Source organism: Lonchura striata, chromosome 1A (genome assembly GCF_050655825.1).
Source record: "Lonchura striata isolate lonStrDom1 chromosome 1A, ASM5065582v1, whole genome shotgun sequence".
Classification (NCBI taxonomy): Eukaryota; Metazoa; Chordata; class Aves; order Passeriformes; family Estrildidae; genus Lonchura; species Lonchura striata.
Genome location: NC_140741.1, coordinates 43,790,515 through 43,811,452, shown reverse-complemented (window position 1 = coordinate 43,811,452; position 20,938 = coordinate 43,790,515). Strand labels below are relative to the sequence as shown.

The 20,938-nt window shown below is 40.8% G+C and overlaps 1 protein-coding gene across 2 annotated transcripts; it reads left to right on the top strand.

Moving 5' to 3' along the window:
* Positions 1-11,220: 11,220 nt before the first annotated feature.
* On the top strand, positions 11,221-19,732 carry AMIGO2 (adhesion molecule with Ig like domain 2). 2 transcript variants are annotated; one of them, XM_021547396.4, is made up of 2 exons: positions 11,221-11,360; positions 17,996-19,732. In XM_021547396.4, exon 2 carries the CDS (start codon positions 18,066-18,068, stop codon positions 19,629-19,631), a length of 1,566 nt encoding a protein of 521 aa, XP_021403071.3. In that variant the 5' UTR covers positions 11,221-11,360; positions 17,996-18,065; the 3' UTR covers positions 19,632-19,732. The 2 variants fall into 2 exon arrangements, with proteins under 2 accessions (XP_021403071.3, XP_021403070.3); XM_021547395.4 differs by having other exon boundaries at positions 11,224-11,360; positions 17,993-19,732.
* Positions 19,733-20,938: the final 1,206 nt, after the last annotated feature.

The window sequence follows — 20,938 nt, the reverse complement described above, 5'->3', positions numbered from 1 at the left end:
AGCTACTTCTCTGCAGTTATGGCAGGGCTCAGAAAAATGTGAGAGAAGCAGATGACTGCTGGATCTCACCACCACAGGTGAATAGGCAAGGTTGAAAAATAGGATGAGTACTGGCTACATATTTCCAGTTTCCCAGCCAAAAGATCTGTGGTAATGATGAATTAAATAATCCTGCAGCTACTGAGGGCACTAATTAAAAAAAGGAATAAAGAGCTATCAGGTCATAGATATTCGTGCATACTGTCTGAGAACATGCTTTGATGTTTGGCTATGTGTCACATCAGAAAACCTATAAACAACAAAAAAATAAAAGAAGCTGCATGGGTACAGACTGTTCAAGTTGAAATAGGCAGCAATGGCCCAAGATGAAGAAAACAAAGTTGTTCTAATATAAAAAAACCTCTGACTCTCAAAAATTGCCGAAAAGGAACTAGTACTTAAAAGAGACTCAGATTCTTCCTTGGGTCTTAATCTTACCATTGTCTCCACTCACACTGACATTTGCATGATCCTACTGGACACAAGCATAAATACAGAAATCACTTCTAGGAAATGCAGAAAGAAATGTATTAATGGATTTATGTGAGGCCAAGAATAACCACAGAAAGTTCACAAATTGTTACCTCCTTGCAGCTTCTTCTAATGTGTATAATCATTATTATTGTACTGATGCCAAAAAACAGGGAGCTATATTTAAACTCCAAAGAAGGTATCTGGAGTTCAAAATGCTAATCATATTTACACAGAAAGGGAAGGAAACCTCATAATACCATACATATAAATTTTATTGACTTATTTGTGTTCATTAAAAGCCAATATTCTTTGTAGCCAAAAAATTTCCAGGAACTTACCAGAAGAGAAAAGTAGACACAGTTGGTTAAAGCATGGCTGATATTTTACCCCACCATGTGTTGTTTCTCAAGCTTCTAGCAGTCAGATGGCTGATGGAAAATAAGCATAGTCATTTGTGAGGGCACAGGGAGTTATCAAATAATAAAGGCTTTTTCTGATAAAAACTGATTGGTTCTTGTGGCAAAAGAGCAGAATTCCTTCCAAAGGTTTGAATGGAATTTTTATTTTCACCGCTTGAGTGTAGGCTTCCCATTTGAAATATTTTATTTACTAATGCAACTAAAACTTTGGGCTTTTTTTCTATATCCTTGAACACAGTAGTTCATACTATAATAAACTTACAGGAAATCAGCTGAAGATAGATCTGACATTCTGACATCTGCTTTAAAAAGCTCTGGTTACTTACTGACAAGAATTATAGAGATGATTATGTCCTGGGCAAAAAAAAAAAAAAAATAAAAAAAAAAAAATTAATTTGGATGCCATGATGATCTTAGCCTCAGGTTTTGTATTTTCAATTTCTGGTAGAACTAAAAATTCTTATTAACAAAAAATGTAGCCCAAGAGAGGAAAAAGTAAGAACAGTTCAAGGAACTGATAAGGGGATGAACTTACCTGAATAAATAATAAATGGAGGAATGTCCTTTCTCTCCTACATATTTAAAGCTTTTTGAATTGAACAGGTCAGAAGACTCTAAAGTGTCATTTACCAGAATTACCCAATTTTAACTTCAGCAATGCCTACCAACATAATTCTGTTCAGTCTCTTATCAATCAAGTCAGCCATAAATGAGGCTATAGCAGCTATTAAGTGAAAGTACCTGCTGAAATCAATTATACCATATGTACACAACCATTAGCAAAGAGTGACTGCAGTCCCCCACTCTTAAAGGTACTAATGGCAGAGTCAATGTACAGTATCTCCCACTTTTCCTTCTTCAGGGACTGGGCACTATAATCCCATCTCAGCTGTTTTTTTCCTAACATGGTGTCTCAAGGAAATGAGGCTTGTGCAGACAGACTGTCTGTTGCTGTAGCTGTCTGTCTCCCCAGGGACTTCAAGTTTCAGCCAAACTTGCAGAGGAACAGAAGTCTCAGACGTAATGTTAGACCAAAAAGCTTCATAAAAATAATCACTGGATAAAGGAGAAGTAATAAACAAATGTTCTGACTGTGGAAAGAAGAACCAAGCAAGTGAGCGTGAGCTTTTTAGCTTTACTGGAGGTTCCATCTGGACAGGACACCCAGCAGATGCCCTATTTGTATGAAAATCTCCAGTAGGAGTTTGTAATCAAGTGAAAATGAAAAGATTGAAAAAAAAAGTTTTCGTTTTTCAGGATTTGCAATAAATAATTGCTTTTTCAGAACGCTGAAATGAGAATAGAAATAAACAGGGAGACAGAGAGGGTAAGTCTTTCCCATATGCCCTCTCATGCTCCCAAACATTTCTGCTTTATTTAATGTTACTGGAGGTGGTGACCGAAGTCATGGATTGTGGAAGCTTCTTATTCCAGCATAATGTTGTTTGGGGTTTTTTTCACAAATAAAAAGATGCTTCTCTCCCATTTGTTGCATAATCATTTTTCAAAATACGCTTTTCCCCCACTTTAAAATCAGCCTCAAGTTCTAGTCCTGTCAATTTGTTTTCAGCTACATTTGAGGTTCAAAGTATAAGCTGTCTTGAAATATTTTCTGATAATTATGAATATATTACTTTTTCTCAGTTCTCCATTTTTCAAAACCCAAGTGCTCAGATGCTATTAGACATCCAGGTGTTTTGGAAATAAATCCCTATTAGAAAAGACCACAACCTCAACTGAGTACACTGACAACGATGCATAGTATGTTCTTGAACTTAGTCTCAATAAAAATGTATTCATTTATATACCAGCATTAAATGCTATTTTGAAACTGGGATATGATCAAAGCCATAATTAGGTCTCATAAATTTTGTCAGATCACATGCCTCAAAACATAGCCAAATTTAAAAAAAAACAAAACACATTGTTTTTTAAGTTAGTATTTGCCTTCTTACAATATCAGGGTTTAAAGGGGACTTTCAGGCACCCCTTGCTATGAACTTAGCCTAAAACAGAAGCTGATTCTGACTTCTACCTCTGCACAAGACACAAGCAAGACTGAGACAGCAGGACAGGGAATTCTAATTTCTGCAAACACAAGTTTACTTCACAACAAACTGCATCAAACAACACCACAATCATTTATGTTATGAAACTGAAAGAAAATAAAGGTTGTCTGCAAAATCTGAAATTAGTCAGAAGCATGCTCCATGTGAGGGGTCACCCCAGCATTCCCAAAGCCACCACAAACAAGAAGGCAGCACATGGTCATTATGGAGATGCACATGGAAATGCATTATAGAGTTGCTGCAGTGGACTGTGTTTGTTTATGGTTGTAACAAAAAGAATAAGCAGCACAATGAGCCCGAATCTGAATACAAACAAGATCCTACCCTTACAGTCACTCTTGCTGCTTTCAATATGTATGGTTATAAATAAGGGGGAATGTGTCCTTTTATTTACAGATAATATATTGCCTAAAGTAATAAGTACAGAAGCTGCCTTCATGTCCAGAATCTTAGTGACAGTTCTGAACAGATTTTTCTTTATATCCTTTTCTTTCCAAAAGTAACTAATATTAATGGATGGTTGTGCTCATCCCTGTTATTATTGAAGGAAAGCCAGAGCAGTTTTAGCTTGGATTACTATGGATCATAAAACCCTTTGCAAAGTAAGCATTGTTCACCAAAGTAATATACAATTTTATTTCTTTCTTGCTTAGTTTTCTTATGTTATTTGTCAGACACTTGTTAAAAGCTAGTGGTAAAATATCTGATTTAAACAGGACACAGGCTGGGGAAAGACATCATAATGGTTAGGAGATTTGGTTTATTCTTTTATAAAATGTAAAAATTAAACATTGGTTTTACATCTCCTAAAAAGTGTTTCTGTTGACTTGAAGCCATAACTCATTGTCATAAGGAGTTGCAGATCTTTAACTCCCTTTTGAAGGAATTTGTGTCAGAAACTTGTCTTTTTCAGAAATGTAGCTACACCCCCACACACCCCCTGAGCAAACTCACAGCACTGATGTACTAGATCTGGTGTCTTTGTGTCAGCCTAGAGAACCCTGTGGCACTGTGATCTGAAGTTCCACGCACTGATCTCAGAATGGAGGCCCACAGCTCACACCTCAGGGAGAAGGAGATGCAGAGGAAGGCAGTATTGATCTTCTAGATGGACTTTTAAATTGCTTTTATGTTTTTCTTCTTTTTTTTTTTTTTCCTATGCAATGCACCATCTCCTGTGCTTTCTCCCACTCTGTAATTCCAGTGATGTTTAAGACTGACCACTCATGATCTCCCATATTCAGCATGTGGGGTCTTGGAATGAGACAGAAAATGTTCAGAAAAGCACCATGAAAAGTATGAGGGGGAGCAGGACGTAGGAGCCAATTAAATGAGTCACACACTCAGTATAAGATACTTCAAGAACCTTCTCTGTCTCCTACCAGTGCTGCACAGGCACAAAATGGGTTTGAACTATAACTCCTGATAAATGCAGCCACTCTAGTGCTGTATCTACAAGTAATTAAAGGTGAGAGTGAGGTTGTCCATCTTCCTTGACCTCATGACTGATATTGCAAATCTAGAGTGTTCACAAATTCTTTATATATTACTGTGGGGTAGCATCCATGTTTCATTAGAAAATCCACTTGCATGTTCTCTCTTTAGACAATATTTTACAGTTACTGTAGGACATCACTACGTTCCATTATAATGCAAAATGAATCTGGTGTTCTAAAAAGATTTTCTGCTTTATTTTGGATATATGAGAGAGACAGTGTTCCAAGAAATAAGTAATGCCTGAGGGCATGCAAAATCACCTTTTAAAGTCCATTACCCAGTTTTATTTGCATGAAGAACGGCATTTTAAAGGTTAAGTTACCTGTTATCATAGAAAAGCTACTACACGGCTTTAAAATAGACTGCTCAAGGCCATGACAAATTACTTTCCCAAATGTCCTTACTTGTAAAGGCTCAATTCAGTGAACCAATAACTTACTGTTAATTTGTAACATTTTCTCAAGTTCTGCCTACGGAATAGAAAATTAAAATAAATTATCTTCTAGTGCTTAACAATGCCTTCCTTGCATATAAATATGCTCTGAAGATTTGAATACTTCTTAACAAGTTCTTTGGGTGTTTTTGAGATCTGCAAATTCAAAGACTTACAGACCCCCAAAATCCACAAGGCACACAAAGGCATTGACACCTCCATTTTTTCAAACTTTGATTTCATCTCAGAAATCATCTCAGAATATTCTTTTTTTTTTTTTATCCAATGTATGAAACACTACTTTGGATGGAGAATATGTCAGTTTAAGCTCTTTCAGTGTTTTAGAAATTATTCAGGACACAAACTGCATGTTCAGCAAGTTATACACAAACTTAATGGTGCCAGCAACCAGCAAGTAAAGTAAATCAATTTGATAAACAGAGATATTTAAGATGTATCTGATGATATTTGTACCATCTTTGGTCTTATGAAATCCGTGAAAAAACAAAGACATCAGGGAGGACTGCAAGTAACAGAAAATCTGCCAAATTGAGGAACTAATATTTTGAGTACTAAAGAGACATTTGAATGTAGAAAAGGCCAGAAGTCAGGGCTATATCAACAAATACAAATAGTATAAAGATTTTATTCTGAAATATATACACTCCTAATGAGAAGTTCAACTTAACATTAGCCATTCTTACTCCCTTTTCAACAGTACTTACCAGCTGATTGCAATTCTGAGGATAGAACGAGAAAAGATGGGATTGGTGGACAGGTAATGTCTTCAAACATCCCCCTGAGATCTGCAGAGCTATGACAGTGAAAAGAGGAAGTAACAAAAAAAGTCTGAGTGACAGGAAGAAAAGTCAGTTCTGAATGCCTAAGTATGGAGAGTGAGGAACCACTTGTCCAGGTATGGAGTTAGTACAATCTTCTCATATCCCCACACAGGTATAAAGACTCATTTTCTTTGTCCTTAGTATAATAAATAGCATTCATGCCATGTGGGAGTAAAAAAAAGAGCTTTTCAGCAGGAAAAAAAAATAAAAAAGAAGAAAATAAGAAAGGAGTCTGATTCCTTGGAGACTGAGCAGCCTGGTGAGCCATGTCCTAATAAAACAGAAGAGTTGTTCTCAGGGTCTCAGTTGTTCTCAGCTTCAAACTGAGCCAAAAGGAATAATGGAATGATTAAGGTTGGAAAAGACCTCAAAAATCATTAAGTTCAACCTTTGACCCAACACCACCATGAAAACTAAACTATTGCACTGAGTGCCATCTCCAGTTTATTGAACACTTCTAAGGCTGGCGTCTCCACTACCTTCCTGGGTGATGTTTAACCACTCTTTCAGGGAAGAAATTATTTCTTATGTCCAACCTGAACCTCCCCTGGTGCAGCTTGAGGCCATGTCCTCTCATCCTGTCACTGGCTGCAACACCTTTTCAGGTGGTTATAGAGAGTGATAAGGTCTCCCCTGAGCCTCCTTTTTTCCATGCTAAACAACCCCAGTTCCCTCAGCCACTCCTCATATAATTTACTCTCCAGACCCTTCACCAGCCTCATTGCCCTTCTCTGGACTCACTCCAGTACCTCAATGTTATTCTTGAAGGGCAGGGCTCAAAACTGGACACAGGATTTGAGGTGTGGCCTCGCCAATGCCAAGTTTAGAGGGGCAACCACTGCCCTGGTCTTGCTGGCCACCCTATTTCTGTTGCAAGCCAGGATACCATTGGCCTTCTTGGCCAGCTGGGCACACACACTGGCTCATGTTCAGCCACTGTTACCAGCACCCCCAGATCCTTTTTCACTGGGCCACTTTCTAGCCACTCTGCCTCAGAATGTAGCATTACAGGGGGTTGTTGTGACCCAAGTAATGAACTTTTCCAAACACTCCAGGAATTTCCTAGACTGCCTCCTCTCCACTGTTGAGTTTCCAGCAGACATCAGGCAGGTTAAAGTCTCCCAGAAGAACAAGGAAGGACTGTGAAGTGTCAGCCATCTGCTTAGAGAATAGTTCATTCAACTCTTCATCATGGTCATGGTCTATGACAGACTCCCACCAGGGTGTCTGCCTTGGTAGCCTTCCTCCTGATCCTTACCCATAGGAACTCAAGTTTATCATTATCATTTTTGGTGGCTTCACCTTGGTTGGATGCCAGTTACCCACCACACCACTCTATCACTCCCCTTCTCAACTGAACAGGATGAGAAAATAAGATTGAAAACATCTCATAGGCTAATACAAGGCAATTTGCTAAAACAGAAGTGAAAGTTTACATGCACATGAACAAAGAAAAAAGCAATAATTTTATTCTCTACTTTCCACCAGCAAGCGATGTCAGGCCACTGCCCAGGAAACAGGGCTACAGCACATGTAGCAATTGCTCAGGAAAGCAAACACTGTAAATAATGAAAGTCCCCCCTTCCTCCTCCTTTTATTAGCTTTTACACCAGAGCTGACACCATTTGGTATGGAATATCCCTACAGTTGAGTCAGCTGGACTAGTTTTGTCCCCTCCCAGGATCTTGCCTACCCCCAGCCTACTCATGGAGCAGGGAAATGCAGACAGGGCTGATGCTGTGCCAGTGCTGCTCATCTGTAGCCAAAGCACTGGTGGTTTATAAACCCCTTTCTAGCTACCAAAGACCAGCACTGTGAAGGCTGCTGTGGGGAAAATGAACTCCATCTCAGCCAGACCAAATAAACTATCCTAAGAGCAAGTGCAACTTTCAAGTGACATTTTTATCATCTGACAAGAGATGTCTCACACAGCCATCCCTGCCAGACCTTTTTGTTCTCTCCATTCCCTGAGGCATTGCAGGATTCCCAGAGTCACACAGACAGGGCAGAGGACATGTTCTGCTTCAGGGCATGCCAAAAGTGTGAGCCTTGACAGAACCAAGCACACAAGGAAGGACACGTGTGCTTGTGTCTCACTGTGAAGTCCAGACAGGATGCATGGCCCATGTGTTTGCTAAGGGGCTTGGCCCACTAGCTGTTGTCAAACTGTTTGGTGTGGACTTTACTGAAAATATTTGTGCCAGCTGGGGGAAGCGGACTCCCTTCAGGTACTCACAAATCAGTGTTTAACTCCTTGTGCAACCTGCATCTCTGTCTTCTTCTTCTTCCAACAGAGGGACTGTAAGCCACCTCTTCCAGTTTGCTGAAGTACCCTAACCCCCAGACTGAACTTACACTGAAAGAGAATTCATTCAGGATGGAGAGAGGGGAATCACAAAAATCTAACCCTTATTACTGTGTGATATCTAATGGCTATAATGTATGTAACCAGGAAATAAACTGGAGGCTGGAAATCCTTATTCCTGCATGAGCACTATGGCAGAGAAATCATGACCTTGCCAGAAGCAGTGTAAGAGTAGGGGAGGAGGATATTCCTTTCTTTCAGCACCTCCCTCCTAGTTAATCTCTAGCCCAGTAGTTACATTGCTTGTTCATGAAGGTATTGTAAACTCCCTGTAGCCAAATGGCTTTTGAAAAGGTCTTTTAATGACCAATTTCATTATATAACTGTAATAAATTTGCGGTTTTAATAAGGAAACTTAATATTGAAGATACTAGAGGCATTTCTGTATTTGTGGAGGCTTTCAAGATTACATGATAAATATTGTCATGAAAAGACCTTATCAAGCCCCATGAGTCTGTCTGGCACCGCACAGGATGTGAAAACAAGCACTGAAAATCTTCCACTCTAATAGACAGTTCAGTGCAGGGGCAAGGAAACACAGGCAGGATCCTGATGGAATGGAAGGAGCAGACAGCTATCAGCAATTCTTTGCCATAAGCATCTCTACTGGTGATGCCAGAAACCTTACATTTGTACAGATTATCAAAAGAGAGGTTTCACATCCTAATTAACGTACTGTCAGCTTCACACACCTTGTGCCCATGTAGGATTAACAAAGATTTTGGAGAGGTACTGTTTTCTTAGCGCTCTTTGGTAGAGGAAAGATAAATACCAATTGTTCTCATCCAAATTAGATTTTAAAAAGCAATCTTCCTTCTAATTTAGTATGTAACAAGTAACAAAAGCACCTTTATGTTGTGAAATAGCACAAAAAATTAGATTGCATCATGTCATGTTCAAATTTGTCAGCATTCAGTGGGAATTAAGAATTGCTGGGCTTACAACCAGCTGTTTCCAGACTTGCAAGAATCCTGTGGTTCTGAACTCCTTTCAGACTGTTCAATACATCCCTTGATCATGATTTCTCTGCAATGTCTGCTTATTGGCAGATGACCTCTTTCTGTAAGCTGAGCAATTCATGAAAGGATGATCACATCTCCCATCAATTTTTTGAGCATCTGTGCCCTGAGATTGCCAATATAAGAAGCAGATCCCAGTCAGCATTCAAGACAAAAATAAAATTGGAAATCAAAATTCTAATTGCCTTAAATATGGGACTTCACTTTGATCTGGATCCTGCCTTCCCCAGAGCAGTTATTCCTATGTCCAGATCTCATGGCTGGAATTTAAATAACTTAGCTACAAGCAGTACTGTCACTTTGCACCTACCAGTCTTCCACATTTACTGAGGTATGAACAAGCTGCAATAAAAATCCTTAGCATTTTAAAACCAGTTTACCTCAATCAAATTGTGCACAAAACTCACAAATGGACAGCTATTCCATATGGTAACACAGAAGGAATTTTCATTCCATAAGTCTATAGGAATTCTTCTTTAGGAAGAATTCAGGCTCAACATTTTCAGTTTTGAAAGCAGGGGAAGGAAGACTACAAAAGTGATTACCCTCTTCCTCAGACTGGTAATGTGAGCAATTTAAATTTCACCCAGTATTTTGTAGTATCAAGGTCATCAGGAAAATTTAATGGTTTAGTATAAATGAAGACAACATGTTTCTTTAAACAAATGGGTATTCCAATAGAGAGTCTGAAACAAATCAGTGTTCAATTGATTACCTCAAGATTAAAATTACTTCAGTGCTGTATAGTCTAACTGCATAGAAATTCAGCACAAAATAAGAATGATGAATAAAAAACTGAATTTTTATGATAAGGTACTATTCAAAAAGTCTTTTAAATCAATAGCAGTATCACCTATATCTCACCAGGTTTTGATCTATATTGAATCAGATCTTTAACATATACCTTGTATTGTACTGAAGAATTTTAGCTTGCCTGAGGGGAATTCTAGGACAAGGAGTCTTTTAGCTTTATATGTAGCCACAAACCCTCATATTAAAAAACACTTTGCTTTGTGCCCTTAACAGAAAAGTGTGATTTTCAGCAGCTTTAATATGCAAGCCCATTTGCTGAGAACTGTTCTATAAACTGTATGTCTGGATGACAATAAATCCACGATGTCTGTTATTTGCTAAAGCAGCCCGTGTTCAGTTTCAGTCTCTAAATGTAGGGTACTCTAAATTACGATGGAGATGTCGTGAGGAACTTGGCCGGGGGAGGTTAAAATCGGTGTGAAACAGAAGTAAATGTGTTCTTCGGCTTTCCGCTGCAGCTTTGCCTCTTCATGATCTGGTCACACTTCTCAATTTGATTTGCAGCAGTTCTCCCACAGATTCCATGGTCAAGAGAATCCCTGTACATGACAATTAATTTTAGATAACGCCTTTTAGATAGACTCCTCTGCTCTGATCAAAGCCTAGTTTACTACGGAGCTTCCACGCGGTTTGACTATTTAATTAACCGAAGGACGATTTCTAAGAGCGAGTACAATGCCTTTTACATTTATCCGCGCCGTAGGAACACCCCGCGGTTCCATCTCCGCACACGGGGAGTTTCCACGCAATTTTAAGGAGAAGCCGCGCTTTCGGCTGCGCCCCCGGAACCGGGGCTTGCCCGGGCCCTGCCCCCGCGCGGGCGTCGAGGGGCCGCAGGCGGGCAGGGCTGGCGAGCAGCGCAGGGCAGAGCACAGCCCCCCGGGCGGCGGAGCCTCACCGGGCTGCGGCGGCGAGCAGCGGGGCCGGAGCGGGGCGGGGCGGCAGCCCCGGGCGGCGAGGGGCGGAGCGGGGCCAGCCGGTGCGCTCCTCCCCCGGGCACCGACGGCTCCGTCCCGCTGCCGCCGGAGCGCCCGGGAGAGCGCCGGGCGAGCGGTGTGGGGTCCGGTCGGGTGCTGCGCTGCTGGGGAGACCGGGAGGGCGTCGGCAGGAGGGGATAAAAACCCGCTGTGTCGCCACTGGCACTGGGAGTCTCCCGCTTCCCCGCTCACCCGCCGCCGGTGCCGACTCCGGGCCTCAGCCCATTCCCGGGGGCAGCGGGCCAGCGCTGCCTGCGCCCGCGGGGGAGCGCAGCGGAGCCGCTGCCGCGCTCCCGGCGTCCCGCGACCTCCCCCGGAGCCCGGCGGAGCGCAGCATGCGGGGCAGGGGCTGGAGGCGGCGGCGGGGCCGGCGTCGCGCTCCCCGGACATGAAGCAGCCATCGGAAGCTCCAGGTAACGCTGCCCGGCGCGGTGGCGGAGCAGACCTCTCCCCAGTAGCCGGGGTATGGCGCGGGGTCAGGGTCCGGAGGGGCAGGAGTCGGGGCTGAGAGGCGCCGCCGGAGGCGAGCGCAGCCCGGCAGTGGGCGGGGGCAGAGCCGGTCCCTGCCTCCGCCACGGAACGGCGGCAGTGGCCACCCGTGCCCGGGCAAGTCGGTCCGAGACCCCTCGGAATGGTTGTGGGTGCCCCCGGTTCGATGCCGGTTTAGCCTGTTCGGTCGCTGGTCTCTCCGAAACTTTGCCCTCTGCCGACTCCCGGTAGGAATCTGGGGCTGCAGCGGACAGTCCCCGCCGTGAGACTGGCAGGAGACCCCCACCAAATCGTATGCAAGGGGGTTTCTTTGAAGTTTAGCCCTCAGATAAATTTTTGGAGGCGGTGAGGATCTTTCGCTGGGCAACTAAACTTTCCTAAGATCTGACATTGCTTGGAGACTGGTTACTGGTACTGTAATAGGCACTGACACTTATCATTGCATTTTTTTCTTAATTATTTGCTGATCTCCTTAGCAACTGGAGTAATTTGCAAGGTTGAAGCTTGGTTGCAGCTTGATTTACAAAGTAGCACGGCAAAAGGGATGAATTTGTTGTTTCACTGATGTATATTTCCCTTGTACTGTCTCAGAGGGATAAGTGGTGCAGAGATGTTGACTTCGTGTAGCTGGTACTGCTGTAAAGACGCTCTTGATTAGTCCAACTGAGGCTCTGTTGTACATCACCCAGTTGCTCTTCTGTGTCTCAGTTTTCTTTAAGACAATCGAACACTTATCGTGTTTTAAGAAAAAAATCTCTCTTCAAAGAAATTCAATCTTTAGTGAGGGATTAGTGGGAGATGATCATTTTATCTGACTAAGGTTACTAGGACAAATTAATCTCTAATTCAGCACGATTGAGGTCTGGCCAGATGCTGGCTGGAGAGAGCACTCCATTTGCCTTGCTGATCTCAGGATCAGCTTGCTGCAAATATGATGTAAAGCCATTTTTTTCATCACTGTTAGGTCCTGCACCAAGCACAGTGTAGCCTAGTTCAGGGATTTAGTCCAGTGTATCAAGACGCCTCCCAGATGCAGCTCACCAACAGTCGTTCCTGTTCAATCCATCATGTCAGTAAATCTATGGATTACGATGTTTGGGTAAGCTGTATCTGTTGAGTCAGTGATGCTGAGCACAGCTGTCGGGAAGATTTGATGCAGAGTGCCTTTTCCACTCAGAAGTGATAAAGGCAGAATAGAGCCTAGAGGCTGAGGCAATGTGGCTGAGTATTTCCTCTGACAGTATCACGCACACACAAAGAATGCAACTTTATGCAGACCTTCCTTAAAAATGTAACTTTTTAAAATATTAATTGCATAGGATGCCATTAGTCTGTATGTAATTAATGGATGTATCATTTACTTGAACAGGATTCATAAAGTTGGGAGTAAACACCTGAATAATTGTACTTGTATAATGTTGTTGTTATAATTTAATAAAACCCCATTCTAAAAATCACTTTTGCTTCTGAGTTCATGAGGAACCTATGTCAAATGTCATACCAGAAAAAAAAGTAGAGCTGTGAGAAAATGAACACCTGAGCCATCCTTATTTTTTTTTAATATGTGTCGTTATATTTGACTAGTACAACCCTAATTCATCTGATATGTAGACTGGTATAGGGGGAGAGCACCTTTGTGGACATCAGAAGTCAGTGAGAGGTGCAGAGATGCATTAATGTCTTGTGGGCTGCTGAGACTGGGGCAAGTCTCAAGAGAAGACAGTCACAGGAGATGTGGTACAAGGGAAGAAGGTAGGAGGTGTAGAAATGGTGTGAACCTTCTGGAGAAAAAACTGAGGTCTTTAATGTTTTTGAGTGCTTGATCTCTCTAGAGGCTCAACACAAATACTTGTGTGCAAATACTTGCATTTCACTGTGCAGAAAGTACCAGTCAGATGTGCGTCTATTTGCATATTTGCATCACCAGTGTACAGGAAAATGCTTTACAGTAAGAATAACATCTACCAATCCAATTTTTTTAACAGTGAAAAGACTAATAGTAGTGTTTGCAAAATATCATTCAGGTGAATTGTGATCTCCAGTCCAATTCACTGTTTAAATTAAGAGATGTGCTACATTAGGATTTTTTAGCAAGGTCTCAAATTAACTAGGAGAGGTAGTTTGGTGTACAGGTTCCATTGGAGAAACAGTAATATGCCTGAAGGTACTTACAGAGGATAAGAAAACTGCTGTAGATATTATTAATGTCACATTAGTGAGAGAGAGAGCCCAGAAAAAGGAGAAAGGAGTGTTTAGCACATTAGCTGATCTTCAGGTCATAAGTGATGGTGAGACTGTATGTTGCCCAGCAGTCCCCTTTTCCATAAGCAGGTCTAAGTGCTCATTACTTTTAAAAACAAAACAACAAAAAACCCCATCAGAAATAAACAAAATACAAGAATAAACATGCACATTAAAAAGTTCAAAACCAAGAACCAAATCCTTAGCTTCTCTATAATGTGATTGGTTGTAGTCAATTTTGCCGTTTCTGACCACAGAGGATTTTCCCTATGATAGCAGGATACGTCCCACCTTTCTTCCTGAACAGTTAAGAAGCATGTGCACCATTACTGTTCAGATGAATCATCTCAGGGAGTAATGTGGTTTTGGCACTGAACTTAAAATATTGCACTTTAACATCGTGAAGAAATTATTTCTTTGAACAGAATTCAAGAACAAAACTCCCAACCATGTCCTTCACTTTAGTATAAATCAGAAAAGGTATCTACCCAGCTCATTCAGAAATATTGGTGAAATGCTTGGCCAAAGTCTGTTGGCACACGCTAGCTGATAGTATTCAGCAGCAATAACTCTCTTGAGAAAGATGCAATATTGAAATTTGTAAAATAACTTTTCGCTAAGACCTAAAGTAGTGTTACTGGGACGAAACAAAATGCCAGGGTTTTTTGATATAGTTGTTGTAGGCTTCTTCTTCTTTCCACTTAACACATTACAACCCAGAAATGTTTATGCAGGCATTTTGAGTAAGTTCAAATAATCATATACCCTATAAATATTTATGTTGAACATGCTTAACATCCTGGGTAATTTGTGCAGTAGATATGGGGAACACTGGTTGAAAAGCAAGTTGCAGCTCACCAATCCTACTCTCCAAAAGAGCAAGGAACCAGTTGGGAATGTAGGCACTACACTCTGAGATGGGCATGGAAAGGAAGGCTTCTGCTCATCAGGGTATCCTCTAAATATTCTTGTGTGTTCTGTGGTATGTTAAGGATGTCTGTAATTAGGATTTGCCCTCACAGACAAGACAAGTTATTTGAAATGGTTTTCATTTTGCAACTTCAATGAGCTTTGAAAATGGACAATCCAGTTTTCAGCCCTTGCAAACTGTTTTTGCTCCTAGAACTAAAATGTATTAAACTGATATACACCAGTGACTGATCTGTGTCTTCCCAGTTGGTTGCAGACTGTCTTGGAGTTTCTGATGAGATAATTGTAGTCATGGACAGAAGCAAACATGCAAGGTTATTTAGTATATTAAATTTGGTAAGCTTTACAAGCCTGAGCATCGATCTACTACATCCCATTCAGATTATCTCTGGGATCACAGTTACATTCATCATGGGAGATGTTTTTTTTAAGTGCCATTCACTTGTTGCAAATGCAGTTACATTTAAAATTAGGCTGCATAGCTTGTGGAATCAGGCTTTCACACATTAGTGGGAAAGGCAACCTTTGCAGCAACTGTTCATCTCCTGATTTGTGGATGCTTTATAATCCAGTCTTCAGGTGTGTGGTTTTATGACAATGTAGTTTTCAGATGCCTTGCTTCATACAATAGACTTAATGAGCAATTACTAAATACTTTTTTCATCTGCCAGGGTTTTTCATTGTGCCTTATGTCTGTATACCATACAAATTCACACCGTGGAATGTAATTATTTTTGATGGCAGTTTCTCTAATCTTTCATAGGTCTCACCCTCTAGAAGAACTTGTATCTATTAAATTGTTACTATAGACTACCTAACCAGCAAAAACAGCTAAGTAAGGAACTTAGGACTGGTTAAAAAATACTCTTCCAGATTCCAAACTTTCCATTGAAAACCCCATGCAGTTAGAGGCTTCAGGAGACTTTAAAAGCCTAGAGGAATTTATGAATCCTGATATTAAACATAAATTCAAACCAATCAATTTTTTTACAATACTTCTATAGCTAAAATCATGTTAGTATATCCTTGTATAAACAAGGAATCTCTGTGCAATCAGAAGTGCCAGACAGAGTCACAGCATTTTGACTCTCATCTCAACACTGCCTCAGATCAGTCCTTTCCAAATTTAACATGCAGAGGTTCCTTATTTTATAAGTGCCAAGCTGGTGGCTGTAATATGTTCATTATTTTGTAGTAGTCACCAGTTCACATAGTTTGCCTGATCTCACAGGAATTTTGTGGCAAAGGCTAGGGCAGCTGCAGTTCTCAGGGATAAGGATTTATCACGCTCTTGATGTAATCACCCATTCTTTTCCCTGTTCTTCCTCAGAACCTGTGCACAGTGTCTGGAAAGGTTTGGGGCAAAATTGAACAATCCTGTAACCAAGGACTGTATATGAAATATAAAATGGAAAGAAAAATGTAATTCTGACACTTTACTTCTGAATATTTGACTTGGTAGTCTTGCAATTATCTTAATTTTTTTCCTTTTTTTTTTTTTTTTTTTTTTTTTTGGGATGCAAACAAAACTACTGTATATATAAGTTATTGTGAAAAGTGAAATGTCCCATAATGGGTCATTAGAAAGTTCAGCTCTTCAGTTTCATAGCACATCTTCTACCATTTGACTTAAGAGTAGATTTGTCAGCAGAAGATAACAGCCTGACAGATTGGCAGAGGGTTACAGAAAAGGGAAAGAAAGAACTGAGGAGGAGTGAACATTTTTGCTTGTTGCATATATCAATTAATTGCATCAATAGTCTTAGGTTCTTAAGCAGCAGATGTAAATTCTCTGGAGAGATGTGCTCTAAGGTTTACCTCCTGAAACTCTTGTTTGTCTTCTGCATAGACCTCTTCTTTCCCTTTACACCCTCCTCATCTGCTTTCCCAGTCTCATATGCCTTAACTGACTTCTGCATCCTCAGACTACCTCCTTCTCAGTTTCTTTAGTAACAGTGATGATGCTCCATTAGCATCCACCTCCCCTGGTTTTGCTCTTCCTTCCCTATGTGTCTCTAACCCTTCTCCCTCTCCCCTTTTTTCACTATTCCTCTGCCCTGCTGCCCTCCACCATTTAGGTCTTGATTTTAATTTTTTTGCCCTCAAGGCTCATCTTTTCTTCATCCATCTTGCATCATCAGAGAATACAATTTCCTCTTTTATTCTCCTTTGCTCCACCTGAGGCTGCTTCTTTCTCCCCATCCCACTGTCCACAGGCTTCTGGCCATAGCCACTATCAGCAGCACAGAGCAGACATTGCAGGGTTTGCCCTGCTCAGATACTGCTCCAGCAGGTGGGTGAGATTGGAGAAATGAGTTTGAGGATAATAATGGGGGGGCTGAATACCACATCTGAACCCTGAAGGGTGATGATAATCAATGCAGGTGAACTCACCTATGAATTTACTGAAAAACTCTAAACAGGTACTAGGGAGAGCAAGAATCAACAGAAATGTTTATTCCTCTGCTATTTATGTGTACATTTTCTCAGATGGTAAAAAGCATGTCCCTTAACACAGAATCTCTACTGTGCCAAATCTTACATCCCTCTTTCAAACAATGCTGACTCTAAAATATTCTCAGAAAAAGGTATGGTTGGGTTTTTTCTTTCTACATATGAGCAAAATATTTTTTTCTTTACTATGTTTTGCGAAAGAGCTTACTCATCCTTGCTGAATGGTCCCAAAACTTATACCTGAGGCAAGCACTTCATAGATTTCTTCTTTATTACTTATATTTGCAAAGGTAGAAGAAGGAGAATACAAAATATTGTTATTGAACAACTCTAATAACTTTCAAAATAGGCTGTTGCTACCTGAACCATAGGTTACTAAATTAAAAGAATAAAAAGGAAAGAAATTTGTATGACATTTAAAGCTAGAAAGGCTGAGAAAATTCTTTGCTTGAAAATGTGTGACATTTTCTGATTACAAAGAAAAGCTTGTTGCAACTGCTTCCCACTTGACAAGAAAAAAAACATTTTAGGATGAGGCTTTTTCTTTCTTCTGCTGGGAATTCTATCTATGTTGGTTTGGAAGCAGGTAGGGGATGCCATTGCCAAGTCATGCTCCAGAGAGGAACGTTTCCAACTTTTTTAAATGAACTGTCAGAAATTGCATTACTTTGTTGAAGACTGAAGAATAGTTGCATTCTTTTTGAAGACAAAAAATACTGTATCTAAAGTATATATATTGATACAGGAATGCAGAATTTCATGTTTGCATAAAACAATGTTAAGTTTGCATCACCTTAGAACTAGATTATACCACTAATTATATGAAACCCTAAGGATTAATTTCCCATATTTTTCAAAAGGCATAAGAAATCCTGCAGAGTATGAATGGTAAATGTTAACGTGCTGTACCTCTGTATCCCTCTTTTGACAGCAGCGAGTGCAAGGCTAACTGCACAAGTAATCTGTGGCAAGGAGCACTGGGAGACAGCTAAAAGACAGTGACAATGTCTTTAAACTGGCGGACACTTCCTACTCGACTTGGAGTTTTTAAAGCGAACTGCAAAGGACTCGCGTGCCTCCTGGTCTTCACCGTGAGTGTTTGTGGCAGTGCCCCAGGGATGTGTCCAGCAGCCTGCATCTGTGCCAGTGATATCGTAAGCTGCACTAGTAAGAACCTCACTCGAGTGCCAGGAAATCTTTATAAATGTATGAAAAGGCTGGATCTGAGTTATAACAGAATTGGGATTTTGGAGCCTGAATGGGTCCCAGTGCTGTCTGAGAAACTGAACACTTTAATAGTCAATCATAATAGCATTAGCAGCATTAGCACTGGAAGCTTTTCCACAACTCCAAATCTGAAGTATCTAGACCTGTCATCCAACAGCCTGAAAACACTGGGCAGCCCTGTGTTTCAGGAGCTAAAGGAGCTGGAGGTTCTCCTGCTGTACAACAATCAAATAACACAGATCGAGTCTTTAGCCTTTGGAGGATTGTACAAATTACAGAAACTCTACCTAAGCTACAACTTGGTCTCGCATTTCCCACTGGACTTATATATTGGAAAACATAAACTGACAGACCTTGTGTTGCTGGACATTTCCTTTAATCACATCCAGACGATGCCTGTTCAGCGCCTGAGTTCAGTGCCAGCCAAACAACTTAGTGGAATTTATCTTCATGGCAACCCATTCCATTGTGACTGTGTCCTGTACTCCATGCTAATCTTCTGGTATCAAAGGCATTTCACCTCAGTGGTGGACTTCAAAAATGAATACAGCTGTTTGTTGCAGTCAGACCCAAGAGGTCATTATAAACTGCCTTTACTGCATGACAACGTTATTAATTGCTCTGAAAGTACCGTCAACAGCTCTTTCCAAGCCTTTGGGTTTATTCATGATGCCCAGGTTGGTGACAGGCTGATTGTACACTGTGACAGCAGAATCAGCGATACGGGCACACAGTTCGTTTGGGTTAGTCCAGACAATAGATTACTGGAAGCAGACAGGGACACCGATAACTTCAAGGTGTTTCCTAATGGCAGCCTGGAGATAACAGATGCCCAGCTAGAGAACTCAGGCCTGTATTCCTGTATTGCAATAAATAAGAAAAGACTATTAAATGAAACCATAGAGGTCAGAATAAATGTTAGCAATTTCACAGTGAACAGGTCCCATGCTCATGAAGCATTTAATACAGCTTTTACCACCCTTGCTGCCTGTGTGGCCAGTATTATTTTAGTGCTGCTGTATCTCTATCTGACCCCCTGCCCATGCCAATGTAAGGCAAAAAAGAAGAAGAGGAAGCTGAACCAAAGCAGTGCCCACCCGTCCATACTGAATTCTGCACTGCCACAAGAGCTGCCAGCCGACGAGAAGAAGGCTAGCACTGGGAAACGGGTGGTTTTCCTGGAACCCGTGCACGAACCAAAACAGAGTCAGAATGGGAAAGTAAAACTGTTCCCTAATGACAGTGTCGTTACGGAGAGTATCTTAAAAACTACTCGAACAAAATCTGACTCTGACTCTGTCAACTCTGTGTTCTCAGATACACCTTTCATGCCGCCAGCTTAGTTTGCTGCCTGTGTTTGTATCGTGTAGTTCCATTTCTAAATACCTCCTTTGCCTGTAGCAAACCATCAGGACAAATAAAAAGGATAAAATGTTTTAAAAAAAGGTATGTTTTGTCAGTCTTTGAACTGCGTCTCCTCTCTGCAGAGGCCATGCAACAGTGATAGCTCGTTTGGGAAAAGCAGCTTGTCATTATTGTGAATGTTTTTAATGCAAGCTTAGCCTCGGTTTTACTCTCTGGTCCATACGCAGCAATTTCTCATGCATGTTTAGAGACACTTTCAGTGCACACAGCTGACTCTGCAGAGGCAGCCCCAATGCAACACCCAGTTATGCTGATAACTCAGCTCTTCTGAAGTATGTACAGAAGCAACTTATGGCCAAGGAGAAAAATGTCCCGACTTCCTGCAATTCCTTCCATAAACTCATAAAATCTTTACATAAAATCACTACAAGGTATTTTTCTTGGACTGCTTGACACAAAAGGATTGAATTGCCACTAGAACACCTAGAAGCACTGGGTAAATGTTTCTGGCTTTCGACTGATAATGTATTTGCAAAAAATTGCTTGAAAACATTAAATGAGGGGCATTGTGATAATTTTATTCAAAACATAGTCATGAGATTATTTGTGAAATGTGCTTGTATTTGTTTATAAATGTTTCATGTAATGAAAACAGGTAAAGATTAACATGCTACCTTTGCAGTTGCCTCAGTCAAAAAATGAAAGTTCTCAGGCATGAGGACTTACACAAATCAGCAGTAACTAATTAAGCTGTGATAACTGGATAGGTTATAACAAATTGTCTTAACCTCCACTGCTTACTGTATGCTTGGCATCACATGTGGTAAATGAATCTGTCACCATCACTAGGGCTTCTGCTTCATCTTAGGGGTGAGTGACTTCTCTTCAAAGACAGTCATGAAATCAGGGAAATTTTGTAATTATTTTTTTCAGTGGCACATGGTTTCTGGACCCTTATTAAATTTGATCCTAAAGCTTTTTCTTAAATAAGGAAATGCAGTATTTGAACAAACTCATGGAAACATAAAAGACTTTACACATTCTAAATTCAGAAAACACAGATTTTACCTAGACTTGGCCCTTGTCTGTATGTACTGCATTCTTTCTTCCATGTGTCACAGTCAAGGTTTATGAGTCTGGTAAAACTGACCTGGACTGGTTGTGCAATATAGGTTGCATGAAGCATGTATTGTAATGAGCATTCTGTTCTATTAGCTTTTGCTTTTCCTATTATATGTGCCCCCCTTTTTTTTTTTAATTAGCCTTTTAGTTTGCCTTGGGGCTG

What these genes read in the sequence shown, in the direction of transcription:
- AMIGO2 (XM_021547396.4), top strand. Translation starts at nt 18,066, where the DNA reads ATGTCTTTAAACTGGCGGACACTTCCTACTCGACTTGGAGTTTTTAAA.